The sequence below is a fragment of the Pogona vitticeps genome, chromosome 12 (assembly GCF_051106095.1).
Source record: "Pogona vitticeps strain Pit_001003342236 chromosome 12, PviZW2.1, whole genome shotgun sequence".
Lineage (NCBI taxonomy): Eukaryota > Metazoa > Chordata > Lepidosauria > Squamata > Agamidae > Pogona > Pogona vitticeps.
Window position 1 is genome coordinate 794,966 of NC_135794.1, and position 22,851 is coordinate 817,816.

General features: G+C 48.5%; 2 protein-coding genes across 4 annotated transcripts in view; one reads left to right on the plus strand and one right to left on the minus strand.

Annotated features, from left to right (window-relative positions):
* Window positions 1-232: 232 nt before the first annotated feature.
* Window positions 233-21,076, plus strand: LIPC (lipase C, hepatic type). Its single transcript, XM_020784853.3, has 9 exons — window positions 233-420; window positions 8,884-9,065; window positions 10,699-10,878; window positions 11,584-11,701; window positions 12,176-12,409; window positions 12,797-13,039; window positions 15,218-15,338; window positions 16,060-16,278; window positions 17,144-21,076. Exons 1-9 carry the CDS (start codon window positions 336-338, stop codon window positions 17,229-17,231), a joined length of 1,470 nt encoding a protein of 489 aa, XP_020640512.3. The 5' UTR covers window positions 233-335; the 3' UTR covers window positions 17,232-21,076.
* Window positions 20,292-22,851, minus strand: part of ADAM10 (ADAM metallopeptidase domain 10) — a 32,554-nt gene continuing 29,994 nt past the window's right edge. For all 3 annotated transcript variants that reach the window (XM_072981962.2, XM_072981961.2, XM_078381199.1), the window contains exon 16: window positions 20,292-22,776. In XM_072981962.2, coding sequence (XP_072838063.1) covers window positions 22,682-22,776 — 95 coding nt within the window. In that variant the 3' untranslated portion in view covers window positions 20,292-22,681. The remainder of the gene's footprint in view (window positions 22,777-22,851) is intronic.

Here is a 22,851-nt window from a genome sequence, read left to right on the forward strand (position 1 = left end):
ATTAAAAATAAAAACACAAACAACCTTGTTTTTATCTACACAGAATGAAAAAAAATTGAAGTGAATTAAAGAAATCTGTTGCAAGAAACCCTAACAGTCATGTGTACAAACCTGGATTTTTGAGGGGCTGGAAATGCCCCATGAAACATCTGGAGCAGTCAGATCACATTGATCTTTCTTTGGGGATACAGAGGAAGAAGATCAGATTCCGTTTTGAAAGTTAATCGTTAACAAGCCGCTAGTCCTCACCATGATCAACAAGGGCCACTTCTTCTCTCCCTTTGCCTCCACCACTTGCCACCTGCTTCTCTCCTTTCTGTGAAAAGAGGGAAGCCATGAGAAGCCTTCTGATTATTTCATTTCTGCTGCTCATTTCCAGCTTCCTGACTCTGGGGGACCCAAACAGCAGGAAGAAGAAAGGTGAGCACGCCAACTTTCTACGGTTTGTCCTGTGCTTTGGTTTTGTGTGGTGCAGTGGTTTGTGGGACACCCTTGCGCCTGACCACATTAGGGGCCTAACCCCCCCCCAAGAGAGACACCCACAACCAACCACCCCCTCTCACTCAGAGACCTGGAACTTTCTATTAAAAAAATACTGCTGGGATTCTATCTGGCTTGACCCCTGGGATTGCCAGCAGCCAGATTAGCAACAGATATTTGCCTCCTAAGATATATAGAAGTCGAGGCTGTGGAGTAATGTGTGTTATTTCTGAGAAATGAGATGCAGTTTTCTGCAAATATTCGCCTCTTTGGTATGTAGGTAAATTGCATTTAATGTTGGTTTCCGGTTCAGCCCCTTTTTAAAATTCTTTCATGCTGCCTGAAGCATGCTTTGAATCAAAGACCAGAGCTTAGGAAGTTACCTTTTAACAGCATTCAGTTACTGTTTAAAAATCCTAAGACCTTTCCCCAAATTAGTTATAATTATAGCTACTATTTTAAAATCAGTATTTTATATTCCAAATGTAAGCAATATATGATTTCTCCCCCCCCCCCCATTACTTAAACACACACACCGCAAAATGCTACAAACCACTGGTCTCAGGTTCAAAACATACATAATAATTAATGAGGCCAGAAAATCCTTGGTGAAAACTGTAAAACTAACCAAACCTTTTAACAGTAACACCATAAAAGATGTGAAATTATTCCTTAGCCTTTTAACAGCTATAATTTAACTCACTTGTTCCTTTGCTATTGCAAAATGGGATTAATTGCAGGAAACCTAACAGAGATGAAGGCAGAATCCAAAAACAGGATGTTAAAGACAGCGTGTGATTAGAAGAGGAAAATCCTTAAGCGACAAAAGCATTTGAATCCTCTTCTCTCACATGTTGCAATTTGCAAATTAGCTTGTTTTGTTTGGTGATTGGCTTTAGGATTTAATTCCTCCACAGCTAGACTGGAAAGACCACCTTGCTCACCAGCAGTAATTAAGGGCTATCTGTTTCTGGCCTCAAAATTGAGAATAAGCTTGGAAGGAGGGTTGGGGGTGGTGGTGCTAAGGGCAATGTATAGTGGAAAACTTCTCCCTTTCAGACTGTCTCATCCTACAGCTGCGCTGTCTTCCATGTCTATTTATTTATTTTTTAAATGTCACATCCCAAACTTGGAAAAGCATTTTGTGGGAAATTCTGGAAGTTGTAATCTCAAACCACACCACTTCCAAGTTCTTGGTCAAAGGGTGAAGGGCTAGAAGGAAGACTTCAGCATCTCAAGTTGCTTCGCCAGCAATGCTGTTCTTTTGTTCTTAACGGGTTGTGCGAACCTTCGGCTGGCCATAGGTGCTTATCTGCCGGAGACCGGTGATGGCCAAAGCATGTGCTCAGAGAAATCTGTTTGTAAAAGAGTGCTCCTTCGTGGGACAAAAAAGGTATAATCGTGAAAACAAGCTAAAAGGAGAACGTGCATGTGTGTCATCTGAATTATACCCAGAAGGTGAACAAAGGCTTCTTTTCAACGTTCTAAGTCCAGATAGCATAGCAGATATGTGTGTGTGTGTGGGGGGGGAAGGTTGTAAGAACAGTTGAAATACATTTCTCTGGGTGTGCCTTTTGGTCCTGGTGTTTTCATCTGCCCAAGGCCCACGTTTTCCAGAGGATAGGAGTCTTCTTTCAAAACAGCGGCAGGCCTTTTCCTTCCTCCTTGTAGAATAATAATGTCAGTTCCTATACAAAATGCAAACTACCACCTGTTCAAATATGCCAGTGGTTGGAGAATAATTTCCAGGGCAATCATCTTGGCAGAAAAAAAAATCCTCGGGAAGAAAATTCCTTCCTCTGGTACTCTGCCAGCGCCAATGGCCTGCTCTTTCCATTCAAACGGTATTTTCTCTGCTTTCCGCCGGTCTGCAAACAAGCCCCCTCGCTCTCGTAGTGCTCCACAGTCTTTGTGCTTAACGATCCGCCGAGTGTTTTTCTCCACGAAAGGCATTTTCTTGGCAGACAATGTCAGCAGGAAAAGGAAAATTGCACTCATAAAAGAGCAGAAAAACCACCTTCCCTCCTTCCACAGAAGGCTGAAATGGGAGGCCAGCAGCAGATCCCGGGACAGAAGCCTTGCTGAGGGTTCGGGCAAACGTCCAGTTTAAGGTCTGTGCAGAAGACGGAGCAAGAGTTGGGAACATCTGGGCTGTGGAGTCCCCCCCCCCCCACTGATGGCCACAACCTTCCCTCTCCTTCTCCCACTTAAAAAAATGAAATGCCTCTTCCAAAGCTCAGTAACTGGAAGGAGAAGATGCTGCCTTTGGCCCCACCTCTTTTGCCTTTGGCTCCACCCACCTTTGGAAGGCACCCCCTAAAAAACTCTTCTCTGAAATAGATTTAGCCTGTCAATATAGAGGAAACCCCCCCCTGTCCCCATTGGTTAGGGGTGTGGGGAGGCTCCCAATTCAATCCTTGCAACTCTGGGTGGGTGGCCTCTGTCTGTACCAACAGCCTCTTTCCCTCCATCTCGGGGGTCAAATGACACATAACACGAAACAGGTCTTTCCTCTGCTTTTACAAGGTTCCTCCTTGGCCCTCCCTTCCTTCAAAGCATAAGCAGACTTGCAAACGGAGCTGTGCTTATCTCCAGATTTTTTTTTAAAAGCAAAATCATCTTGGGGACAATCAGATTTTTTTTAATTACTCTGGGGAGATGAGCTTCTAATGATGTGCTGGCTCTGATTTCCCAAAGTCACATTTTTTTGCAGCAGATCCCTTGCTGAGGTTGACCTTGGGGCGGGGGCTTTTGGTGGACAGTCTGATGACCCCCCCCCCCCGTTGTCTCTCTTGGGCCTCAGCGTAAGCTTTTCGCCCCCCCCCCCCCCCCGCAGACAGCCTTGAACAAAGCAGGCCCTCCGGGTCGACCAAAGCCGAGCCGGGGGGGGGGGGCTCTTTCCACCGTGTTCCCCGAGGGCTGTTTTAATGAGGACTTTGGACACAAACCTACCAGCCGGCTGTGCCTTGATCTCAGGCGGGCACCGCAGAGAGAGCGGTGTTTGCTTAGCAACAGAGGTCCTGATGTCCAGTTTGGCTGCCCTGGCGTCCAGGAGGGTTAATTGGATGCTTCTGGCCGAGGCGACGTCGGCCTTCCGTCCAATTTTCTGAGACTGGGGTGGGGGGGGGCAAGATCGCTGAAGAAAAGTTGTTCTATATGTTGGAAGCTGCCTAGAGCGGTCGTTCGACTAGATAGGCGGGCTATAAATGTAATAAAATAAATAAATAAATACAAGCAAGGAGAGGGGGGAAGAGAGCCTTGGTTTTGTTGTTGCTTTGGTTTTGTGGTGCCGGTTTTGCTCTACGACAAAACATCTGAGGAATCGGCTCCAGGTTTACTGGCAGAAACTTTGCCAAAAAGCTCGTAGGGAGAGATTAGGAGATTCCCCTTGACGTTTATTTTTGAGATGTTCCTACCAAGATGGCCATTCATACCTCTACAGAAACTGTCAATTTTTCTGCCGTGATTTCACCTTTCCATTATGCCTTATACTTATTCCCGACATTTCTCTGCCCAGCTTCCTCCAACGAGCTCTTCCTGCTTCCAGTGAAATACAGAAATGCAGACAAAGAGAGAGGAAGAGTTAATCCTAACTTTTGACAAAGTAAACACCCAAAGGGATGATTTCTCCTGGGCTACATGTGGGTCGCATGAGGCAAGAGCAATGGGGTGGTAGGTTTCTTCCCCATTCTGTAACCCTTTCTCAGCACATGGCCAACAGTGAACGCCTCCTGAACAGCCACGGCCCTCTTATAGGTAACTGAGCAGCACTGAAGTGTATTGAAGTTCATGGCACACCTGTTTTTCTTTTTTAAGATTTTATTTTATTTATTATTAATTTTTGCATTTCTTTGCTTAAATCCCTTGGGGAGGGGGGAAGAATCCTGATTAAAAGAGCAGCAGATGAAAAGAAACTTGACTGGAGTACCGGATAACAGACAGAAGGAATCCCCACCCCCACCCCCAGCAGTAGCCAAAGCCTGCTTTTCTGATCCTTTCACTGCTTTGAACATGTCCTCAGCCCCTGTGGCTAAAATCAAAGGACTTTCAACAGGAATGCCTTCCGGTCACAGCCTCGGGAGCTCCAGCGATGGGCAAATAGCACAGCCGCCTGCCCTCATCGGATCCCCCTCGCCTGTGATTGTGCTGAGCTTTGAACGGTGAGGGTCCTAAGAACCCAACCCTGGTGATACTAGGCCCGGTCTCACTTGCACAAGCCAGGCAGACGTACAGAATTGTTTCCCCTCCGGCTGGATTTGCCGTCTACCTCCTCATCCTCTAGGTCTTTTGGGTCTTTCCACTCAATTATTCCGAACTCTGCAAATAAGAAATACTAGCTAGACAGAGTGCATGAAATATTCACCTTGGTTAATTATGGATGGAGGGATTTAATTTCTCCCCTGGTCTTCGGGCTCTAAATTCAATTATTTCAGAACTTCCAAATAAGAAATGCTAGCTAGAAATATGTGTGAAGTAGTCACCCTGGTTAATTATGAATAAAGGGATTTAACGACAACCCAGCAGTAAATAAGCAGTAGGCACTTCCTGAATTAATACAAACGGTACCGTTAGCGAAGACTTGGAGTATCCTTTTTCTTCCTGCCTCCATCCATTTCGCTTTACAGTTAAGAGTCAGAAGCAGCCCCAGGGATGGAGAAAATGGGCCAACAGACTAGGTGACCAGAGGCGCGACAGCAGTGTCGCATAGTGGTCAAAGCTCTGAACGGTGTCTTGGTTGAAGTGGCCCCCAACTGAGCCGTGCAACTCCCAGGGTGACCTTGGGCTGGTCACTTTCCTCATAGGGCTGTTGGAGAGGCCTGTTGGATTCACTGGAGGAATCTTACCTCCGCGGCATCAGCTGCGCAGAAGCTCCCCTGCAAGGACAGAAGCAAATGTGGAGGCCGTCTTTGGCGTCGCTTCAGCAGAGTTAATGTTCTGCACCTTATGTTTCACTGCTGAAAGGTTTGCCCGGTGAAACGGTGAACGACGTGCGGAGAGCCTGCATTCACTCAGGTCCCCCTGACGCCTGACCAGGGTAGGAATGAAGCCGGGGCAGGATTGGGCCCAGCTCTCCCTGGACAAAGGATGATGTTGCTTCGGAGAGCTCCCCCCTCGGCTAAGGTCTCGGTCCATCAGCCGCAAAGACTGCTCCCAAAAGGCCATGCGGGGACATGGCCCCTCTCGCTACCCTTGATACAAGAAACGGATTCCAGGGGGAAAAAAATCTCCCTTTGTTCGCAAGAGCATCACTTATTGCAGGCAACAACAGCAAATGCTTGCTTAGCCATAGCACTGGCTGCGTCCGCATGGGAGGCCTCTGTGTTTGATGTCCGTTTTTTGTTCTGTCCATTGGAGACTAAACATCTGGAGCCTAGGACGCTGCAGGGGACCTGTTCCCGCATTCCTTTGAGGAGATACTATCTTTGAAGGATGGTATTCTTTGTGCTCAGTTGTGTAGTCATTGCATTCGGCCCAGGTTCTTGGAGCCAGTGGCTGAGATTAATGTCCCGGCTCATTCGGTGCCCAGCAGAGCTTTGGAGATGTTACCAGTTTGAACCATTCAGTCTCTGGACTGCCTAGTTCAAAGGGCCAGTGACCATTCAGTCAGGAGGTATTCCAGGAGGTGTAGTCCCCAAAGCAAACTTTTCTCAGCCCTGGTGCTCGAGTAGGGCCAGCGGATTAGAAGCACGGAGAGAGAGGGAGAGAGGCACCATTCTGGAAGTTCTTTCATGTGAACAGACCGGCCTTCCAATTCCTCCGGCCGAGGCCCAGAAAGAAGGGGCTGTCTTCTTTGGCACAATGGCATTAAAGAGGGTTTTGACAGGCCCGTTCTGGGCCCTGACTTCTTCTGCTCCACAGACCTGCCACGTTTCCAAAACGATTCACCTGGACAGCCCTTGGGCACCGCGTGAGGTGCTTCAGCCCTTCAGGCCTTCGAGGCTGGGAAAAGCGGGCCATTTCTCCCATGTGCCCAGCGCCAAGGCAGGGGGCGAGCTCGACTCGGCCACTCCGTCCTCCCCCCCTCTTGCAGCGAAGGGGCGGCTTTTCGGGAGGAGGTGTGCTGGCAGCAGGACCCGAAGGCACGCAAGGCCTCGGAGAGGTGCGGCTTTTTGGGGGCTGGCGGTAGCGGGCTGGAGCCCCTTCCACACACAGCGGGCTGACCAAGATGCCAAGGGGTGCACTGGATCGACAAAGCGGCGAAGGAATCTCAGGCGCAGGCGATGTAGAGCCCTCTTCCCTCCTCCTCTTTCCAGCTCTTGGCATCCTTTCCAGGAGCAGGTTTCCTGGAAGGAGCCTCGCCAGCCAGCCGGGTGTGAAAAGGCGCTGCTTTCCTGGCTCCCAGGGCGGGCGAGAACAGAAGGCTGCGCCATGTTGAGTCCCTGGCCCCTGGCGAAGTGGCCGAGGTGAGGGGAACAGCTCCGGGTCTCCCTTAGAGGAGCCCTGCCAGCCGGCCAACTGTGTCCAAGGGAGGGAGGTCCTTGTGCGGCCGAGCAACTCTTGCCCCGAGGAGGTCCTCCCTTGTTCGTGGCCTCTTTTCTTGTCACTTGAATCAATGCTTGCCAAGGAGCCGCAGAACCCACCAGGTGCCTCTACCTTTGATCTGGGAGAGCCACCGGTCCCAGAAGACTGGATCCCTTGCAGATCAAGCAGCTAAGGAATCCATTAAGGCTGAAGAGCTGGACCTGGGTTTGGAGTGGGAGGTTTTACGCGCCTCTCTCTCTCTCTCTCTTTTGGAGAAAAAAAAAATGTAAATAGTGAAACCTGTTAAAGACAAAAAGCAAGAAACATAATCTATGACAAGATCGTTGCATGGCCTTCTGACCTCCCTGCCTCACCTTTTTAATTTCCTTTATACACTGGCGCACCTCTAGATCTGCCAGTGGACCATAGCATGGTGTCCATCGGACGGAGGGAGCCCTCGACCTCGCTTTTCCCTTCTCTCAAAACCTCCCGCCTCTGCTCTAAGGAAGGGGGTCCTGCCATTGTCCGAGCACCCTCCCGGCTGGAGAGAGAGGAAAGCGTGGCTGAATGAAACATGCAGGCCACGTGCTCCTTCCGAAGACCTAATAAAAACGTGTCTGCTTTATTATATTAGAAGGCAGGCTGTCGGACTAAATCACAACGCTGCGGCAAAATGAACAAGAAAGGAAGTGGGACACGTAAAAAAAACAAAGCACTGGAAGAGAGTACATAACAATGATTGTGCACCTGTTTGTTTTATTCCACACCACGGCGGTTGAGGATCTGAGGCTAAAAATAAAGGGCCCCCGAGCAGAAAGAGGGCCGGCTCTCAATCTGCAGAAGCGGCATCTCCTGTGGCTGTTTTCAGCCCTGAATATACATCGCTGGGTGCAATTCAGCAATAAGTCACGGCTTTGTAATATGTGAGGCTAACAAAACCACAATGAAAACATTCCAGCCGAGCAAGGTTTCTAACAGATGCAAGGGAATAAAAACATAGGTGGCAGGGAGAGACAGGCGGAGGCTTTCCTGATTTAATAACTTGTGCGGATGCGACCGGACGGGAGCTGGAACGTAGGAGGCAGGGAGTCCCTCTGGCCTCCTCTAATACAGCACTGGCGCCATTGTGCCCTGGAAAGCCCATGCCAACCCTGTGCAATGCATGGGGGGGGGGTCCTTCCAGAATCTCACCCTGCAGGTCCTCACTGACCCTAAGGTCTTTAGATACGTAAATGGTGGGCTGGAAGGAAGGCAAATCCAGGAATCGTGCCCTGGCACCAGTTCTATCATCCTGCCACTGCCACTGATTGGTTGTCCGGAAGCAAGAAAGCTCACCGTATGCTGCATGTTGCAAATTCTCTTGCTTTTGTTTGCTGGCTGGTCATCAGGGGATCAGCAGGGGCTCCTTACCTGCAAGTCTGATGACTTCAGCATGGAGCTCTAAAGGGACTATGTGCCTGGAGGGAAAACGCGGGGAATGACAGGAGGTAGTTATGCCTTTCCCTGAAATGTGTGACCGGATCTTTGGAAGGGCCCGTGCCCTGGGCACACCCTTTACGTTGTGTTCTTTTCAACACTTTCCCCTGAGATACGGAGAGATTTTTGGACAGACCATGCCGAACATCCTTAGCAGAAAGAATGCAGATGGGAGGGTGGGGGAATAAGTCCTCTTTCTTTCTTCCTTGTTAAGGAGGAAAGTGGGAGAGACTGTGTTTTAAATAAATAAATGGTGTCTTCTTTTCCGGAGGAACGCAGCACTGCTCACCGAGCAGAGGCTGGACGGGCGGGCGCAGCCGTCATGGGCTTGTCCGGGTTGCTGAAGGATGAATGCACGTCGGCAACCGGTGCATGAACGAGCCACGGGCCGTTGGTGGGCCAGTCGGTGGCTTCGAGCCTCTGCCTCCTCTTCGCAGCTGCTTCAGACCCCGGGTCTCTTTTCAGGGCCGCCACTGCAGCCGGTTCAGAGGAAGACGGACCGCCGCTCCCACTCCGAGACCAAATTCCTGCTGTACTCCAACACGGTGGAAGAAGGCTGCCTGATCGAATCCTACCAGCTGGCCACGCTGGAGAAATGTCGCTTCAACGCCTCTCTTCCTCTGGTGATGATCGTCCACGGGTGGTCGGTAAGGGCCTTAATGCTCTTCCTTTCCTCTTTCGTGGAAGCCGGGAGGGAGAGACAATCGACCCAGCCTTGTGGGTGGAGTATTTTATTTTATTTAGAATATTTTCACCCCACCTTTCTCCTTAAAAGGACCTGAGGCAGATTATATCAATTAAAGGACAGTATAAAAACTAACCACAGTGAGTATACAAATATTTTTAAAAAAGATCGAATTCCATACAGAAAGCATAAGCAACAACAAAACACATTCACAACCGCCCATTTAAGAACCCCACTCAGGCAACGAGTCGCTCAGGGAAAGTTTGCCCAAAAAGAAAGGTCTTTGCCCGCTTGCGGAAGGACAGCAAAGACGGGGCCAGACGGGCCTCCTGGGGGAGGGCGTCTGTCGATCCAGGAGAAAGGAAGGTGGGCAGGCCACACAAGGGCCCCCTCCAGATTCGGCTTTTACAAGGATGGGGAAGCCAGGGCATGTCCTGCTGGCTCCAAGACACCGGCTCGCTCAGCACCCACCCACAGCCGAGCTTGGCTCTGGGTCCCTACAGGCTAACTCACCCCTTTTTGCCTCATTCACACATTGCATCTGCTTCACAAATGGGAGGTGTTCCTTTTAAACCCAGGCCAGCCTGCAGATACTGTTGGACTGCCACACACCACACCTAAGTGAACAGGGAGAAACACTTGAGAGCCTCAGTCTAACCACATGGTGGGCTCAGTGGTGATGCTTGGAAAATCTTGGGACGTTCCGAGCCTTGCGCACAGTTCCTCTTAATTTCAATGGACTCGTTTCCCCACCGATGTAGGAAAAATTCTTGCTAAAATCTAATCCCAAATCAGAACTATAGAATTGTGTCACACTTGCAAAAATATGTTAAGGGCTTGGGAATTTAAAGTTCCTGCTGTTCACACTATGAGAACAGATGGATATGTGATGTCTTTTATAGCAGCGAAGACAACGTACGTGTGCAAGCGTTCCTTGGCTGCCATGCAACCCTTTTCAGAGTCTCCTGCAGATGGGAAACGTTTCCTGCACCAGTCCAAGAAAAGAAACCTACACCATTTCTTTCCAGCTCTTTACTGTCAGTTCATAACTATGACACCCAAGGCCTCCGAGATGAATGGAACAGGGAAATGGATCGTGCTATTCTGCCTAACTAAGGGAAAGCAACAGCTGCCAATGGGCACACCTGCTTCTTGGAGATTCACCACAGGCCAGTGTAGCCAGACAAGTGCAATGAACCGGATCTGGCATCACTGGAAAGAGAGGTGCCCACCGCCGGTCATGTCAGGCACAGAAAACCTGCCAATCCTATCGATCAATCACCCTCCAGTGACTTCTTTATCTATGCTTTCTTCCCTTTTCCCCTCCCTTTTAATTTCCCCCTTGCCTTTAGACTGGTTGAATCTCTATTTTGCTTATTATTGGTTTTGTCTTACTATTAATTACTTAAAAGTGCTTTTTAAAAAAATAATTCTGCTTTTGTTTGGAGGTTACAAAGAGAACCTGGACAGACTGGCTGGTCATCAGCCCCTTTCCGGCTGGGCTGCCGCCTGGTCTCTCTCTCTCTCTGGGGTTCCGTAACAAAGGGTCCCCCCAGGGCCATTTCACCAAATGGGTTTTCCTTCCTTGCCCGCAGGTGGAGGGAAGGCTCGAAAGCTGGATCTGGAAGTTGGCAGAAGCCCTGAAGTCCCGACTCCCTCACAGCAACGTCCTTATCACCGACTGGCTCACGCTTGCGCATGCACATTATGCCACCGCCGTGCAGAATACGCGGCACATCGGCCAGGAGATTGCCCAGTTCCTGGAATGGCTGGAGGTGAGCACACTGGAAGGGGGGCCGGGCCGGTGAAGGTCTGCCGGGGGGAGAGGTAGGCCAGGGAGAGACATTCCCCAAGTTTCTGGTCCAGTGTCCATCACTCGTCTGATGCATTCCTGGGCCAACCCGTTCATCAGCCTAGCCCTCCTTTCCAACAAATGCCTTGGTCACCCATGGAGGGACTGCTGTCCCCACAGCCATCTGCTTGGGTGAGAAGGGCCTCCCCAGCTCCCTCTGGGCTCTTCATGTCCGTCAGGAAGGCAGGCGAGACCCTCGTCTCTACCCTGATGGGAGCGAGAACCCGTTTCTGCCTGGGAATAAGGACAATCCGAACAGAGCGGAAAGTCGGGTTCCGTGGGCCGTCCAGAACATGCCCATCTCAAAAGGCTAGCAAGGCGGAGGACCTGGGCCACGATGCTTTGAGGGGAGGCCACTAGCAGGGCGTAGAAGGTCAAGGTGGAGGGCGAGGAAAGAATCCTGGAGAGCCACATCTCCTGGTCAGAGCTGGCCATATCAGCACAGGTGGGACAGCGGCCTGACTAGACACCAGACCGCTTCCTGCGTCGGATGCCAGAGGCCCCCAGGCATCACCCTGACCCTTGCCCGGTTACAGACGGCTTCCACACCTCCTTGCCTTCATTTCCCAATTCTGCTCTTCCCCTTCCCGGAAACAACCCTCACGCCACGGCCACGGCTGTCTTCCAGGAATCGGTCCAGTTTTCCAGAGACAACGCGCACCTCATTGGCTACAGCCTAGGCGCCCACGTCGCGGGATTTGCGGGCAGCTTGATTGGAGGCGCAAAGAAGATTGGCAGGATCACAGGTGAGAGAAAAATGGATTCGTGAGCAGGAAATCTGAAAGTCGGGGATTCAGAAAGAATCGGATTGTCCGAACCCAGAATCCTACGACCACGCAGAGCCAACGCAGAGAAGGGGGTGCCATGCAGAGGACGGAGGGCGGCAAGGTGGCCTTCTGAAGCTCTTCTCGGAGTCCCCTTGTTTTCAGAGGGGGTGTGGGTGACCCCCCCAATCTCTAGAAGGCCCTCCGCAGAAAGGACGGCCTGCCGCCACATTTGGGGAGTAGGTAGAGATCTTGGTTTTGGCTCCGGGCCTTTAGATCCTCCGTGGGACGGAAGGTTGGATTGAAGCCACAAGCTCTGAATTATTCTCAGCTCAGGCCACCTTAGCCAGCATGGATCCTGCTCCGTTCCTTGCCCTGTTCTTCCTTCCCTTCTGGAGCAATGCTGAGTCGTCTGTGGCCAGTCTGTTCACCAGCCACGTTTTCCGTTTCATCCAGGCCTCGATCCCGCCGGCCCTCTCTTTGAAGGCATGTCCCCGACAGACCGTTTATCGCCGGACGACGCCAGTTTCGTAGACGCGATCCACACCTTCACCCAGCAGCAAATGGGCCTCAGCGTGGGGATCAAGCAGCCGGTGGCTCACTTTGACTTCTACCCCAACGGCGGGACTTTCCAGCCTGGCTGCCACATCATGCACGTTTACAACCACATTGTACAGTATGGAATCACAGGTGAGGAGGGCGGACGGTGGGAGGTGGTGGGAAACATCCTTTGGTCTATGCCTGGCCCTCCGTGACATCAACAAGGACCTGGGGAAAGTTACTTGTTTGAACTACAGCGGCCAGAAATCCCAAGCCAGACTGGTTAGCGGCTGTGCTGGCTGGGGAATTCTGGAAAGTGTAACCCTCTCCCCCCCCCAAAAAAAACCCACACCCTTTTCCAAGCTCTGTAAGGATGGCCAGATCTGTTTCCAAGGTGTCTGCTGTCCGGAGGGGCCCCTCGGAAGACACCTAGGAACTGCCAGGGAGAAGAGCTCAGGAGACGGCTGCAGCCCGCTTCATCTCCACCAAGCCCTGACCGTCCGCTTAGCTGTGGGGATGCCTCTGTTCTCTCCGCAGGGCTTGCCCAGATGGTGAAATGTGCCCATGAACGGTCCGTCCACCTGTTTATCGACTCCTTGCAACACGAGGACAGGCAGATGATGGGCTACTTCTGCAAAGACATGCAGACCTTCGACAAGGGCCGTTGCCTCAACTGCCGGGCAAACAGGTGCAACACCCTGGGCTACCACATCCGGAAGGCAAGAGTCCCTGAAAGCCGGCGGCTGTTCCTGCAGACCCAGCCCCAGGCACCGTTCAAAGGTTGGTGGGTGGGAGGGAGGGAGGGAGGAGAGGGAGGGGGGCAAGAGAACGCTGTGGCCACTGGGCTTCCCAAAACACGCCTTGGGACTTGGGGCAGGTGAACCCATTGTTTAAAAGGCTGCTCAGCCCACCCAGATCTGGCCTTACTTTGGTGCATTATCATAATGGCTTCCATGTGCTTATCAAGGTAGGCAGGGCGTGCATGGGTTCTACCTTAAGAGGGATAACAAGGTCCCACACAACCCAGAGCAGCATCAACTCCTGTTCCTTCCTTCTCCAGCAATGATTCAGTCCAGGAGGTGTGGGAGGCATCCACCTGGTACTTCCTGGAGTGCCAAGAATATTCTCTCCCCCCACCCCAAAAAATAATTGTGCAAAGTCACAAATGTACAGCTGCCTGGGCAGCCAGACTTTCATCATCACATGGACCGGCCCAGGGTGGTGGCCCAGGGCACACTTGAGGTGCCATCTATAGATCTTCAAGGCCAGAGAGGAGTTTTTTTTTAGGGAAAAGACATCCTGGTTCTGGCATTCTCGGCTTCATTGCTTTTATGGAAGGAAACATGGGAACATCTGGAGCTGTCTTTTACGGAGTTGCACCCTCGGTTCAGAACTGCTTTCTCTTTCTAAACGAAGACTAGTTGAGGCTTTACAAACACCACCGTCGTTGCCTCGGACTGGCAACCATGGAGGCACAATCCATTTCCTGCCCCACCTGGAGGTCCGGATGGTCTCCCACCAAACTCTAACCTTGGTAAGGCTTCCAAAATCAAACAAGACCAGGCATGTCCCCGTGTGGTTCAGAACATTATTCTTTTTCTCGCTGGACGTACACGTTACTGTCTCCTAAATGTCATTCCCGGGTCTAAAAAGGGGGAGTATTATTGTGCACAAGTTATTGATGGGGAAGCGGAAGAAGAATCCATTAGCAGCTTGTCTACGGGCTCGGCGGAGGTGAGATTCGAGTCACGACCGCGTCCTTGTTTCCAGGTCGGTTTCTGGTGCCCTTCACCCACTCTCCCAGTGCCCCACTGTGCCCGCTCTTGCTCCTCTCACGAGGCACCCACTGCCAGCTCCGTTAGCTGGGCCTGGCGATGCCACCATTGAAAGAAAAGACCTTTAAAGTCCTCAAAAGGTCAACGCGGAGAACAAGAGTCGCCTTTCATAACAGCCGCTGGAAAAGAACAGTGTGGCTATTCTTCGGCCCCTATCAAATGATCTGGAGTTGCGTTCCTTTAAAATGTTGCAGAAGGCCGCGTGAGAAGCCCGAGCAAGAATCAAAAAACAGCAAAGGGAGGATAAGAGGGAGCACACAAAGGCTCGCAACATGGACATGCATTTGAATTTTCCATACATTCAAGGGAAGGATTGCAAAGCCAAGCGTGTTGGGCACAATCCACTAGACCGTTCTCTTTCATAATAAACAGGAATAGCGTCGACCACTTAATTAACGACATGACTGTTGGATAAGTATTTATTGTATAGCTGATGTTTCATACGCGTTCCAGTATCGAAGAAGGTTACCGAGGAAGGAAGAAGGGAGATACACCACAGATGATCATTTAGAGGATGCATCTTTGATTCATTTCTCAGCTTTCGCTTACAAATCCATTTGTCTGCCTGGCTATTTTCAGAAAGCACAGGAATTAAAAAAAAACACTCAATTTCAATATGAAAACAGGAAAATATATAAAAAAATCACAAAATACTGAAATTACAGTGGAATGAACCAGAAAAGACAAAAAGAGGCAGAACAAAACGAACCATCCCTGAAAGGTTGGGGAGAATAATCTTGTCGTCAACTGGCACTGAAAAGCTAGCAAAATCCGTACAAGGCATGCGACTCTAGGGAGAACCTTCCTTGTTTGACATGCCTGTCTCACCCACCCCAAAAATGCAAAGCTTCGAAAAGTTTATTTTTATGGACAACATGCTGGCTGAGACATTCTGGGAATTACTAACTAGTTGAAGCAAACCAGTTGAAAAATACTAAAGCGGGGTGGGGGGAATACATACCTGCATCACTTTATTATGCATGTGTAGTTTCGCAAAATATCTTAAGCTTTGGCATGCATGAAAAATGTAGTGTCTGTGAGCGGGGAAACTGAGGATAGGGAAGAAGAGGCTCCTGCGTCCCAGGGTGCATTTCATGTTCTTACCATGTTGTCTCCTTCACAGTTTATCACTACCAGTTCAAGATCCATTTCATCAACGAATTCCAACTGAAGCGAATTGACCCAACCTTCACCATTTCTCTGACAGGCAGCACGGATGACATTGAGAACCTCTCCATTACTTTGTGAGTTCCACATAAGGCTCAGACCCATGACTTGCCCATGCGTGACAATGCAGACTGAGGTCAGGAGTACAAACAGCCAGGACTGTAGCTCCTGCTCTGCACAGCCGGCCGGCTGTCGGTTCTGTTTCTTGCGAAGCCATTACAGTTGGCCCTGTAATGGCTTTGCAAGAAACTGATTCGGTTAGGCTGGGCACCGGCTTGCTCTTCGGATGACCCAAGAAATGTGCTATGACAACAGCACAGAAGAATATTTGCCCTGCTTGACACTGGACCATCCTGGTTTCAGTTTCCTCTCGCTTTGCCTGGATGGCAACAAGACCCTTGGTGGGTGGGGTGGCCCCTATGAACTTACTTTCCCTTACTTCCCATGAAACAAAGAAGGAAACTGGAATTCTGTGATATTTGGGGCTTTTCTCTAAATCTGGCACACTTCCCATTTCCCTTAACTTGGCATTTTAGCAAACAAACTATGTTTGTTTACTTACCAGTGTTACTTTTTGAGCATTGCTTGCTTACAGAGGGTCGCCACTGTTTTTATACACAAGACATATATGTTACATGCAGACTGGTTATATATTTACTGCTCTCCGTTTGGTATTTTGCAAGAAGTCAAATGGAAAAGAAACAGAGAAACCCAAGGAATGCATACGGTGGTGTGCTTGTAAGCATGGAAGTCCCAGCAGCCATTCTGACCCATTTCCTGCCTCCTTCTCGCCCCTAGAGTTGAAGGCATCACTGGAAATAAAACCTATACTTTCCTTGTTCCTCTGGATACTGACATCGGTGAGCTGATGATGATCAAATTGAAATGGGAAGGGATTGCGATTTGGGAAAACATCTGGAACACCGTCCAAACCATCATTCCGTGGACCAAGGGAGACCGCCGACCAGGACTGGTTATAAAGACAATACGAGTCAAGGCTGGGGAAACCCAACAGAAGTAAGTGGGATCAAGAAACCTGGGAAATGCAGTTCTGAAACTTTCCCAAGTTCTCCCAAAAGTTCAAGAACACTGCTAGGCACCTAGGAGGCTCAGGAGGGGGGCAGACGTTTTGCTTCACTTGGGTCACCCCCTTGCTCACAGAGCAGTTCCCAAAGGGGCAGAGCTTCCTGGCACACGCCCCCAGGCTGCTCTGCAAAAAACTGAAACTTTTAAAAGCTCTGGGAATCCTTTCAATTTCTTTTAGTGAGCCACTTCCCCCCCCCTTGAAATTTGCTTTGGGAGCCAGTTTTTTTTTTCTTTAAATTTTTTTAAACAAATGTTAGAACGAATTGAAAGTTTTGCACGGGAAGCCTACGTCGCAGAAACGGCTTCCCACCAAAAGTGCCATAGCGCTACACTCCGCCCTTGGAACAAACAAGCAAAAACTCTTATCACTTCAGGAGAACCTGGGAAAGGGCAGAAAAAGTCACTGCCTGTACTGCTATACAAACCGTGCATCATCCGGGTGGCAGGAAAAACACTGAAACCAGTAGTAGAGTCCAGTTTCTTTACAGCAAATTTAGCCTTGTCTGGAAGAGACAGGTGTGTTTATTGGGCAACGCCCCTCTGCCCACCTGGCTCCTACTCTTCAGCCCATGGTCCATGTAATGAAGCAAAAAAAAGGTTGCTTGGGCAGGCATTTGCTTTCCACAAGGCTGAGAGCATTCTAATGAGCAGTTTTTAGGTGTTTTTTTTTAAACAATGCCCATTTTAGATTGCAGCGTTAACACTGCATGTCACCTTTCAGAAACAAGCGGCACTTCGCTCATTATTTAGTATCAATGGAAGAATTTTTCTCACCTTTTCCTTTTCTTCTGTCTAGAATGACATTCTGTTCTCAAAATGTTGACAACCTCCACCTTTATCCGGGCCAGGAGAAAATGTTTGTGAGATGCGAAATTAGCTACTAAGAGCGCTGGGCAAGCATACCAATAAGCAAGACCCCAGGAGAAGAACGGGTGCCGCTGCTCAAGAAGTGCTTCCAGGCCTAACCTTTTCTTTTAAAAAGAACTTTTGTGTTTTTATTTGTTCGCACACACATTTGAGGGAAAAGAACATTTGCAAAAACCACAAGGGATCTGGAAATACAATGGGCTCCATTTCTCTAAGAAAAGGATGACGTTGATTAAAAGAGCGGTGAAGTCAACCAAAATACACATTTTATAGAAGGATGTCGAGCATGGGTTTGTCGTTATTGACTAAATTAATGAAGGGTTGATGTTCGAAAGATTTTCAAGCTTGGTCAACTCTTTAGAAAGCCTCACTGGGTGGATGGATTTTTCACCTCCTCTCTGGATCAGTTGTGCTAGACGGGGATGGTTTGCTGAGCCGCCTGTCGCTGGAGCAGTATGTAAAGCATATACTGCTCCAGCCACAAATCCTTCTGGAGAGGATAACAGAACAGGGTAGTCAACGATGGGTGGACAACAGTGCCCATTATCCTCACCGTTGGGTATGCTGGGTAGTGCTGATGGGAGTTCTAGTCCAGCAATCTCTACTGCAGTGGTTCCCAACCTTAGGTCCCCAGATGTTCTTGGGCTGCAACTCCCAGAAATCCTGGCCAGCACAACAAGTGGTGAAGGCTTCTGGGAGTTGTAGTCCAAGAACCTCTGGGTCTTGAATGGGATGGTAACGATAATAAGCATTAACAATAAGCGGTAAATAAAATCAATATAAAATCAAATGAAACTTCCCTCTAGGTGAATATGCTGCTCTTTTTTTTTTAACACTTTTTTAAGCCTACGAAATTTGTTTACAACAAACTGTTATGCAATGGTACAGTTGAATTATCAGAACTCTGAGCACTGAGAGATTCGGAAATCAAGATAGCAATAATAAAAGAATACTTCCCAGCTTTCAAGGCACGTGGTACTTGCATGAATTAATATTTTTATGCAACCTGAAGCAGAAGATATACTGCAGTGGTTACAAAACACCGTCTACAACGTTCTAGAGAACCTGGTAATAGAATCAACGCAAACCACCCGCAGATGCTTATTTACATGTGGTTTTCTTTCTAGAAACATAGAAGTCTATGATCAATAACCTGGTATCCCAGGACTGGACCTCCTAAACCTCTAAAGAGGGAAACAGTACAGAACACCAGAGGTAGCTTTGCTGAAGTGCAAAATCTGTATTATAGTTGTGACTTTATTAAGCCGCATCTCTGCCCCTCAAAGAAAAAAAAAGGCATGGATCTGTGTGCATGCTTCAGGTTCACCAGAACCATTCCTTGGGCAAAGTGTTGCAAAAGGCAGGGGAAATGAACAGGAAAACATACAGTACAGGCCAGTTCTTCAAACCCTTCTGCCCCCACGGAGACGGGTAAAGAGAAAACAACTGCTATTCCCCCATTATTGTAAAGTTCAGCTGTGAATCTAGGCATTGAAGGGTCGCTTCCTCCTTTCCCTGCTGTGCCTGGCACAGGTACAGGTGAAGGACAGCCGTGCGGGGGGGGGGGGGGGCAAGGTTCCAGGAAGCGCAGCCTGGAAAAGTCACTTTTCCAAGCTGAGGTTTTGCTTCATGGCCTGACCCTGCACCATTCATAGGGTCGAACCCTGGGGGCTTAGCTGGACAGGATCCAAAGGGCCTTCTGTAGAAACAGTCCTAAAAACAGAGCAAGCACAGGCAGCCGTGCGCACCCTTAAACAGAGTCCAAAAGCTAAACTCCCCAATTAGGGAAATCCTGTTAAGTAGATCAACCCAAAAGAGAGAGAGAACCCGTAGTGTGCAAGTTTTCAGGGTCACAAGACTCTCCGTCAGGTGTCAGAAGAAGTGGTGGTCGGAAAAAGCAGGAACAGAAAACCATCATCCCAGTTGGGGGTAGATGTGGTCCTAACACTAGGCAGTGGTGATGCTGATGTGCACTACAAAACCCATCGGCCCCTGAGGGGTGAATGCATCTCAACTGATGAGAGGCCTCTCACTCTTCTTTGTTACCGTGCGGAGCGGAGACATCCCCGCCAAGCGTTGACGGCGTTCTTGCCAAATTTTCTGAGATGTTAAGAAATAACTGCAAAGCTGGCAGGGTTTTATATGTACTTTTAACAAGGCCTGTAAAAATACTGAAGAGTCCTCTGGAATTCTTTCTTTACAGCCATGCCTGCATTTGAAAAATACATCATTACTTTAAAACATTTTTTTTAAAAAAAAATCCAAGCTGCTTTGTCGTCTCTATTCACTCACCCTCTTAACGAGGCAAACAAGCACTGCTTCCTCTTTATCCAGCCGTTTGGGTGTTTTGCTAAAGCATCTGTATACATTATTCATTAGAAAAACGTACTTTGAGAGACATTTAAAAGAAGGATAGCAAAGAATATTTGGAAACCAGGTTTACTAACGATCCCTTCTTAAAGAGGTCTTTTCCAGTGCAGGGGAAAATCTGGAGTTTGCTCCTCTCCAGACAGGGGTATGTGTGCAGCTGTACACATCTTTTCTGAGTATGTTGCTTCCTACCGCACAGATACATTCAAGAGCTCTCAGACGGAACACTTTTACTGTGACTTGCTATTCTTTCCAGTGACCGTGCTGAAAATGGCATCTCAGTTTAAAAAACCAAAAGAGAAGGCCATGAAATACAGAACAGCCCTATAATAATGAGACCTGATGTCTCGAACTAATTTTGCCTTCAGTTTCTTCACACTCTGTTCTTCAAGCTTTGAAGACATTCTTCACAGCTATATAGACCAGGGTGGGGTGGGGTGGGGGTTGATCCTGACTCGCAGACCTATTTATTACGTGCGCATGTTCAACAGCAACCTGAACAGCAGACAGAAGCCACACAGGGCACTCCCAGGCTCCCCCTGCCCGAGAAAGCACAGGTGGACAAGCGACAAAGCGTTTGTCGGAAAAGCGCATTGCCCCTGCATGTTCCGCTAAAGTGGGAATTCACACGAAACAAAGCCAGCTTCTTTTAAAGCCGCCAGAAAGCCGAACCTTTGACTGTTTGAGAAACAAGTCACTCCCCAGGCTAATTTCGTCAGGTCTATTTATTAATGCATTTCAAGTTTCAAAAACCTTACATCTGTTTGCACAATACTTTTTTTTTTTGCAACTTTTAGTAAAAATTTCCAAAGTGAACAAAAAGGATACTGTATAAAACACAGTGGACATAAAACTGACAGTAGTATTAGATCGCAATTTGCCTTGATAGTTTTATTTTGACCACATCTTGACTTGTAGTGGAGAGTTCAGTGCATTTTTTTTCTCTTTGCAGAAAACATTAAATTTAGACCCAAAATTAAAACAGGGTAGCCAGCTTTCGGCCAAAAACCCTAGCCACAGGATAACATTATGAGCAAAGAATTTACATGTTCCAAGATCTACCACACTCGAGAAGTTACTAGGAACTCTTTGCAGAGCAAAAGTCATCATTGTAGAAATGCAAACCCAGCTTCCAGTCTTTGCACATTCTGAAGAGAGTCAAAAAACAAAACAAAAATAGAACCCCCAAGTGTGTTTTAAATTGATTTAAAAGCAACTACAGAGATTTCTAACTAGTTTTAAGATCCTTCAGAATTGTTGAGAGTCTATTGGTCTAGGGGATTTTCATGTACAAAATCTGTCTTTTAAACCATGTACAAAAAAGCTGCATTTTGAAAAAAGTCACCACATACTGTACAAGTTTTACAAGGAAAAGATCCCGTTATATTCTTTTAACATTTTTGGCCTTGCTGGCTTGCGTCACATTATGAGAATGCGTGTGTAAACCTTGTACTCTTGGAAAACATAAACTGAAAAGAAGAGAAAATAAAAACCACCCTGGCCAAACCCTTAATAAAATTTGATTCCTAAGCAAACCAGAAAACTCTTTTTCCTTTTTCCCCCCTTTCAGCCAGTTGTTTGCAATTAGCCTTGAGCTTGGAACAAACAGAAGCCGTGTCTCACAAGCCAGAATAATACTCTCCTCCACTTCCTGCATCACAACGTTACGCATTGCTTTTGTTCCTTCTTCTTCTTCATTTTTAAAAAAAGCCAATTATATATACAACTTGTAATAGGAAAAAAAATTATGGGCTGTTGTGCTGTTTCAGCTTCTCTACTCCCCTAAGTGCCTTCCACAGACCTTCCGCCAGCCTATGCCATTAACACAGCTACAGTAGCTACTTCCCTCCTAGTGGTTATCCTTAAAAACAGTATCGTGCAGAAGAATTACCAAAACATTTGTTAAATTAAAAAAACAAAACAAAACAAAAAAAACAAAAAGAATTTTTCTGGTCTTCCAAATCTGTCAGATTTTGGAACCTAATCGCCACATATTAAGACTACCAGAGTACACCTGTAATCTTCTGAGAAAAATATAGCACAGATTTATCTTACTAAGAAAACACAGGGGAAAAAAACACACACGATCATTTAAGATAATAAAAGGCAACGGTGTCCTCCCCCCTCTCCTCCCACCCCCATTTTGGGAAGTACTTTCGGGTAATCTTTCAAAGTCCAACATTTTATGTCAAAAGGCGGGTGGGTAGGTGGGTGGGGTGGGGTGGTCAGCAATGGCATGAAAGCAAAAGGAAGAGCCCGGCCCAGCGAGAAGGTCTCATGAGCTGGTCTTCCTTGGGTCAGCGGGTCTGAGCGGGTCTCGGGCGGGAGGAGCAACCGGCGGGGGGGGGGGGGGTGTCTTGCATTCAGAGCGTGCACTACCAATAATTCTGACTTAAGAGTACATACATTTTTTTTTAAAAAAAAAGGATCTGATGTGATTCACAATTCTTGCATTAAAGCATTACAGAATCCTGGACACCATCAACCTCTGTTATCCTGAGTATTTGTCAATTAAACCATAATTTCCTCATTAAGAGCGTAAGAAGGTTTATAATACAAAGAAACATCCATATTGCAATTCTTCTGGTTTACAACTGCACACAGACGTTACAGGTGTACATGAGAAATACAAGGCCTGCCTGTGACCCTTTTATGTACACTGGCCAAAAGGAATGGCTCCTGGGGCGAGCGGCGGTCCAGCTTCCTAGCCTCGACAGTTGAAAAAGAGTTAGCTTGAAATGGGGCGAGGAGAACGTTTCGCAAAGGCCAGCGTTTGCCTGCACGTGAAGAAAAGGCAACCACAAAGAACCGGAGGAGGAGGAGGAGGAGGTGGTGGTGGTGGAAAACGCCGCACGGACGGCCACCTGCTTCCAGGCCCGAAAGCCTCTCCTCGGGGGCCGGGAAAGGCCACGGCTGAATCTCTCCACTTGAGCCAAGACACACACACACACACCCTCCCCGGTCTTGCCTCTTCTCTTCTGCTGCTTGCGTTCTAGTTGAAAGTTAAGACCAGGGACAATGACTTAAGATAGGTTTTCTTTGGAGCGAAATTTTCCCACGGTAGGCACTAGGAAGAACCAAGGCAAAAAACCAGCACTTAACGTCTCATGTGTCCCATCTGGTAACTCTCTCGGGGCCTCTGGCGAGGCGGCGGCTGGGCCGTTTGGGGCGGTCTCCTTCGCTTCAGGGTGCCTGCCGAAAGACAGAAGGAGGCCACCATCAAGAGGGGGCCAGCGCCGGCTTCTCACCTGCGGGCGCAGGAGTTCA

Excerpts from the sequence above, each read along its gene's own strand:
- LIPC (XM_020784853.3), top strand. The coding sequence starts at position 336 with ATGAGAAGCCTTCTGATTATTTCATTTCTGCTGCTCATTTCCAGCTTC. Across the intron at positions 10,879-11,583 it reads AGTTCCTGGAATGGCTGGAG|GAATCGGTCCAGTTTTCCAG; the intron begins GTGAGCACACTG and ends GCTGTCTTCCAG. Across the intron at positions 15,339-16,059 it reads GAGAACCTCTCCATTACTTT|AGTTGAAGGCATCACTGGAA; the intron begins GTGAGTTCCACA and ends TCTCGCCCCTAG.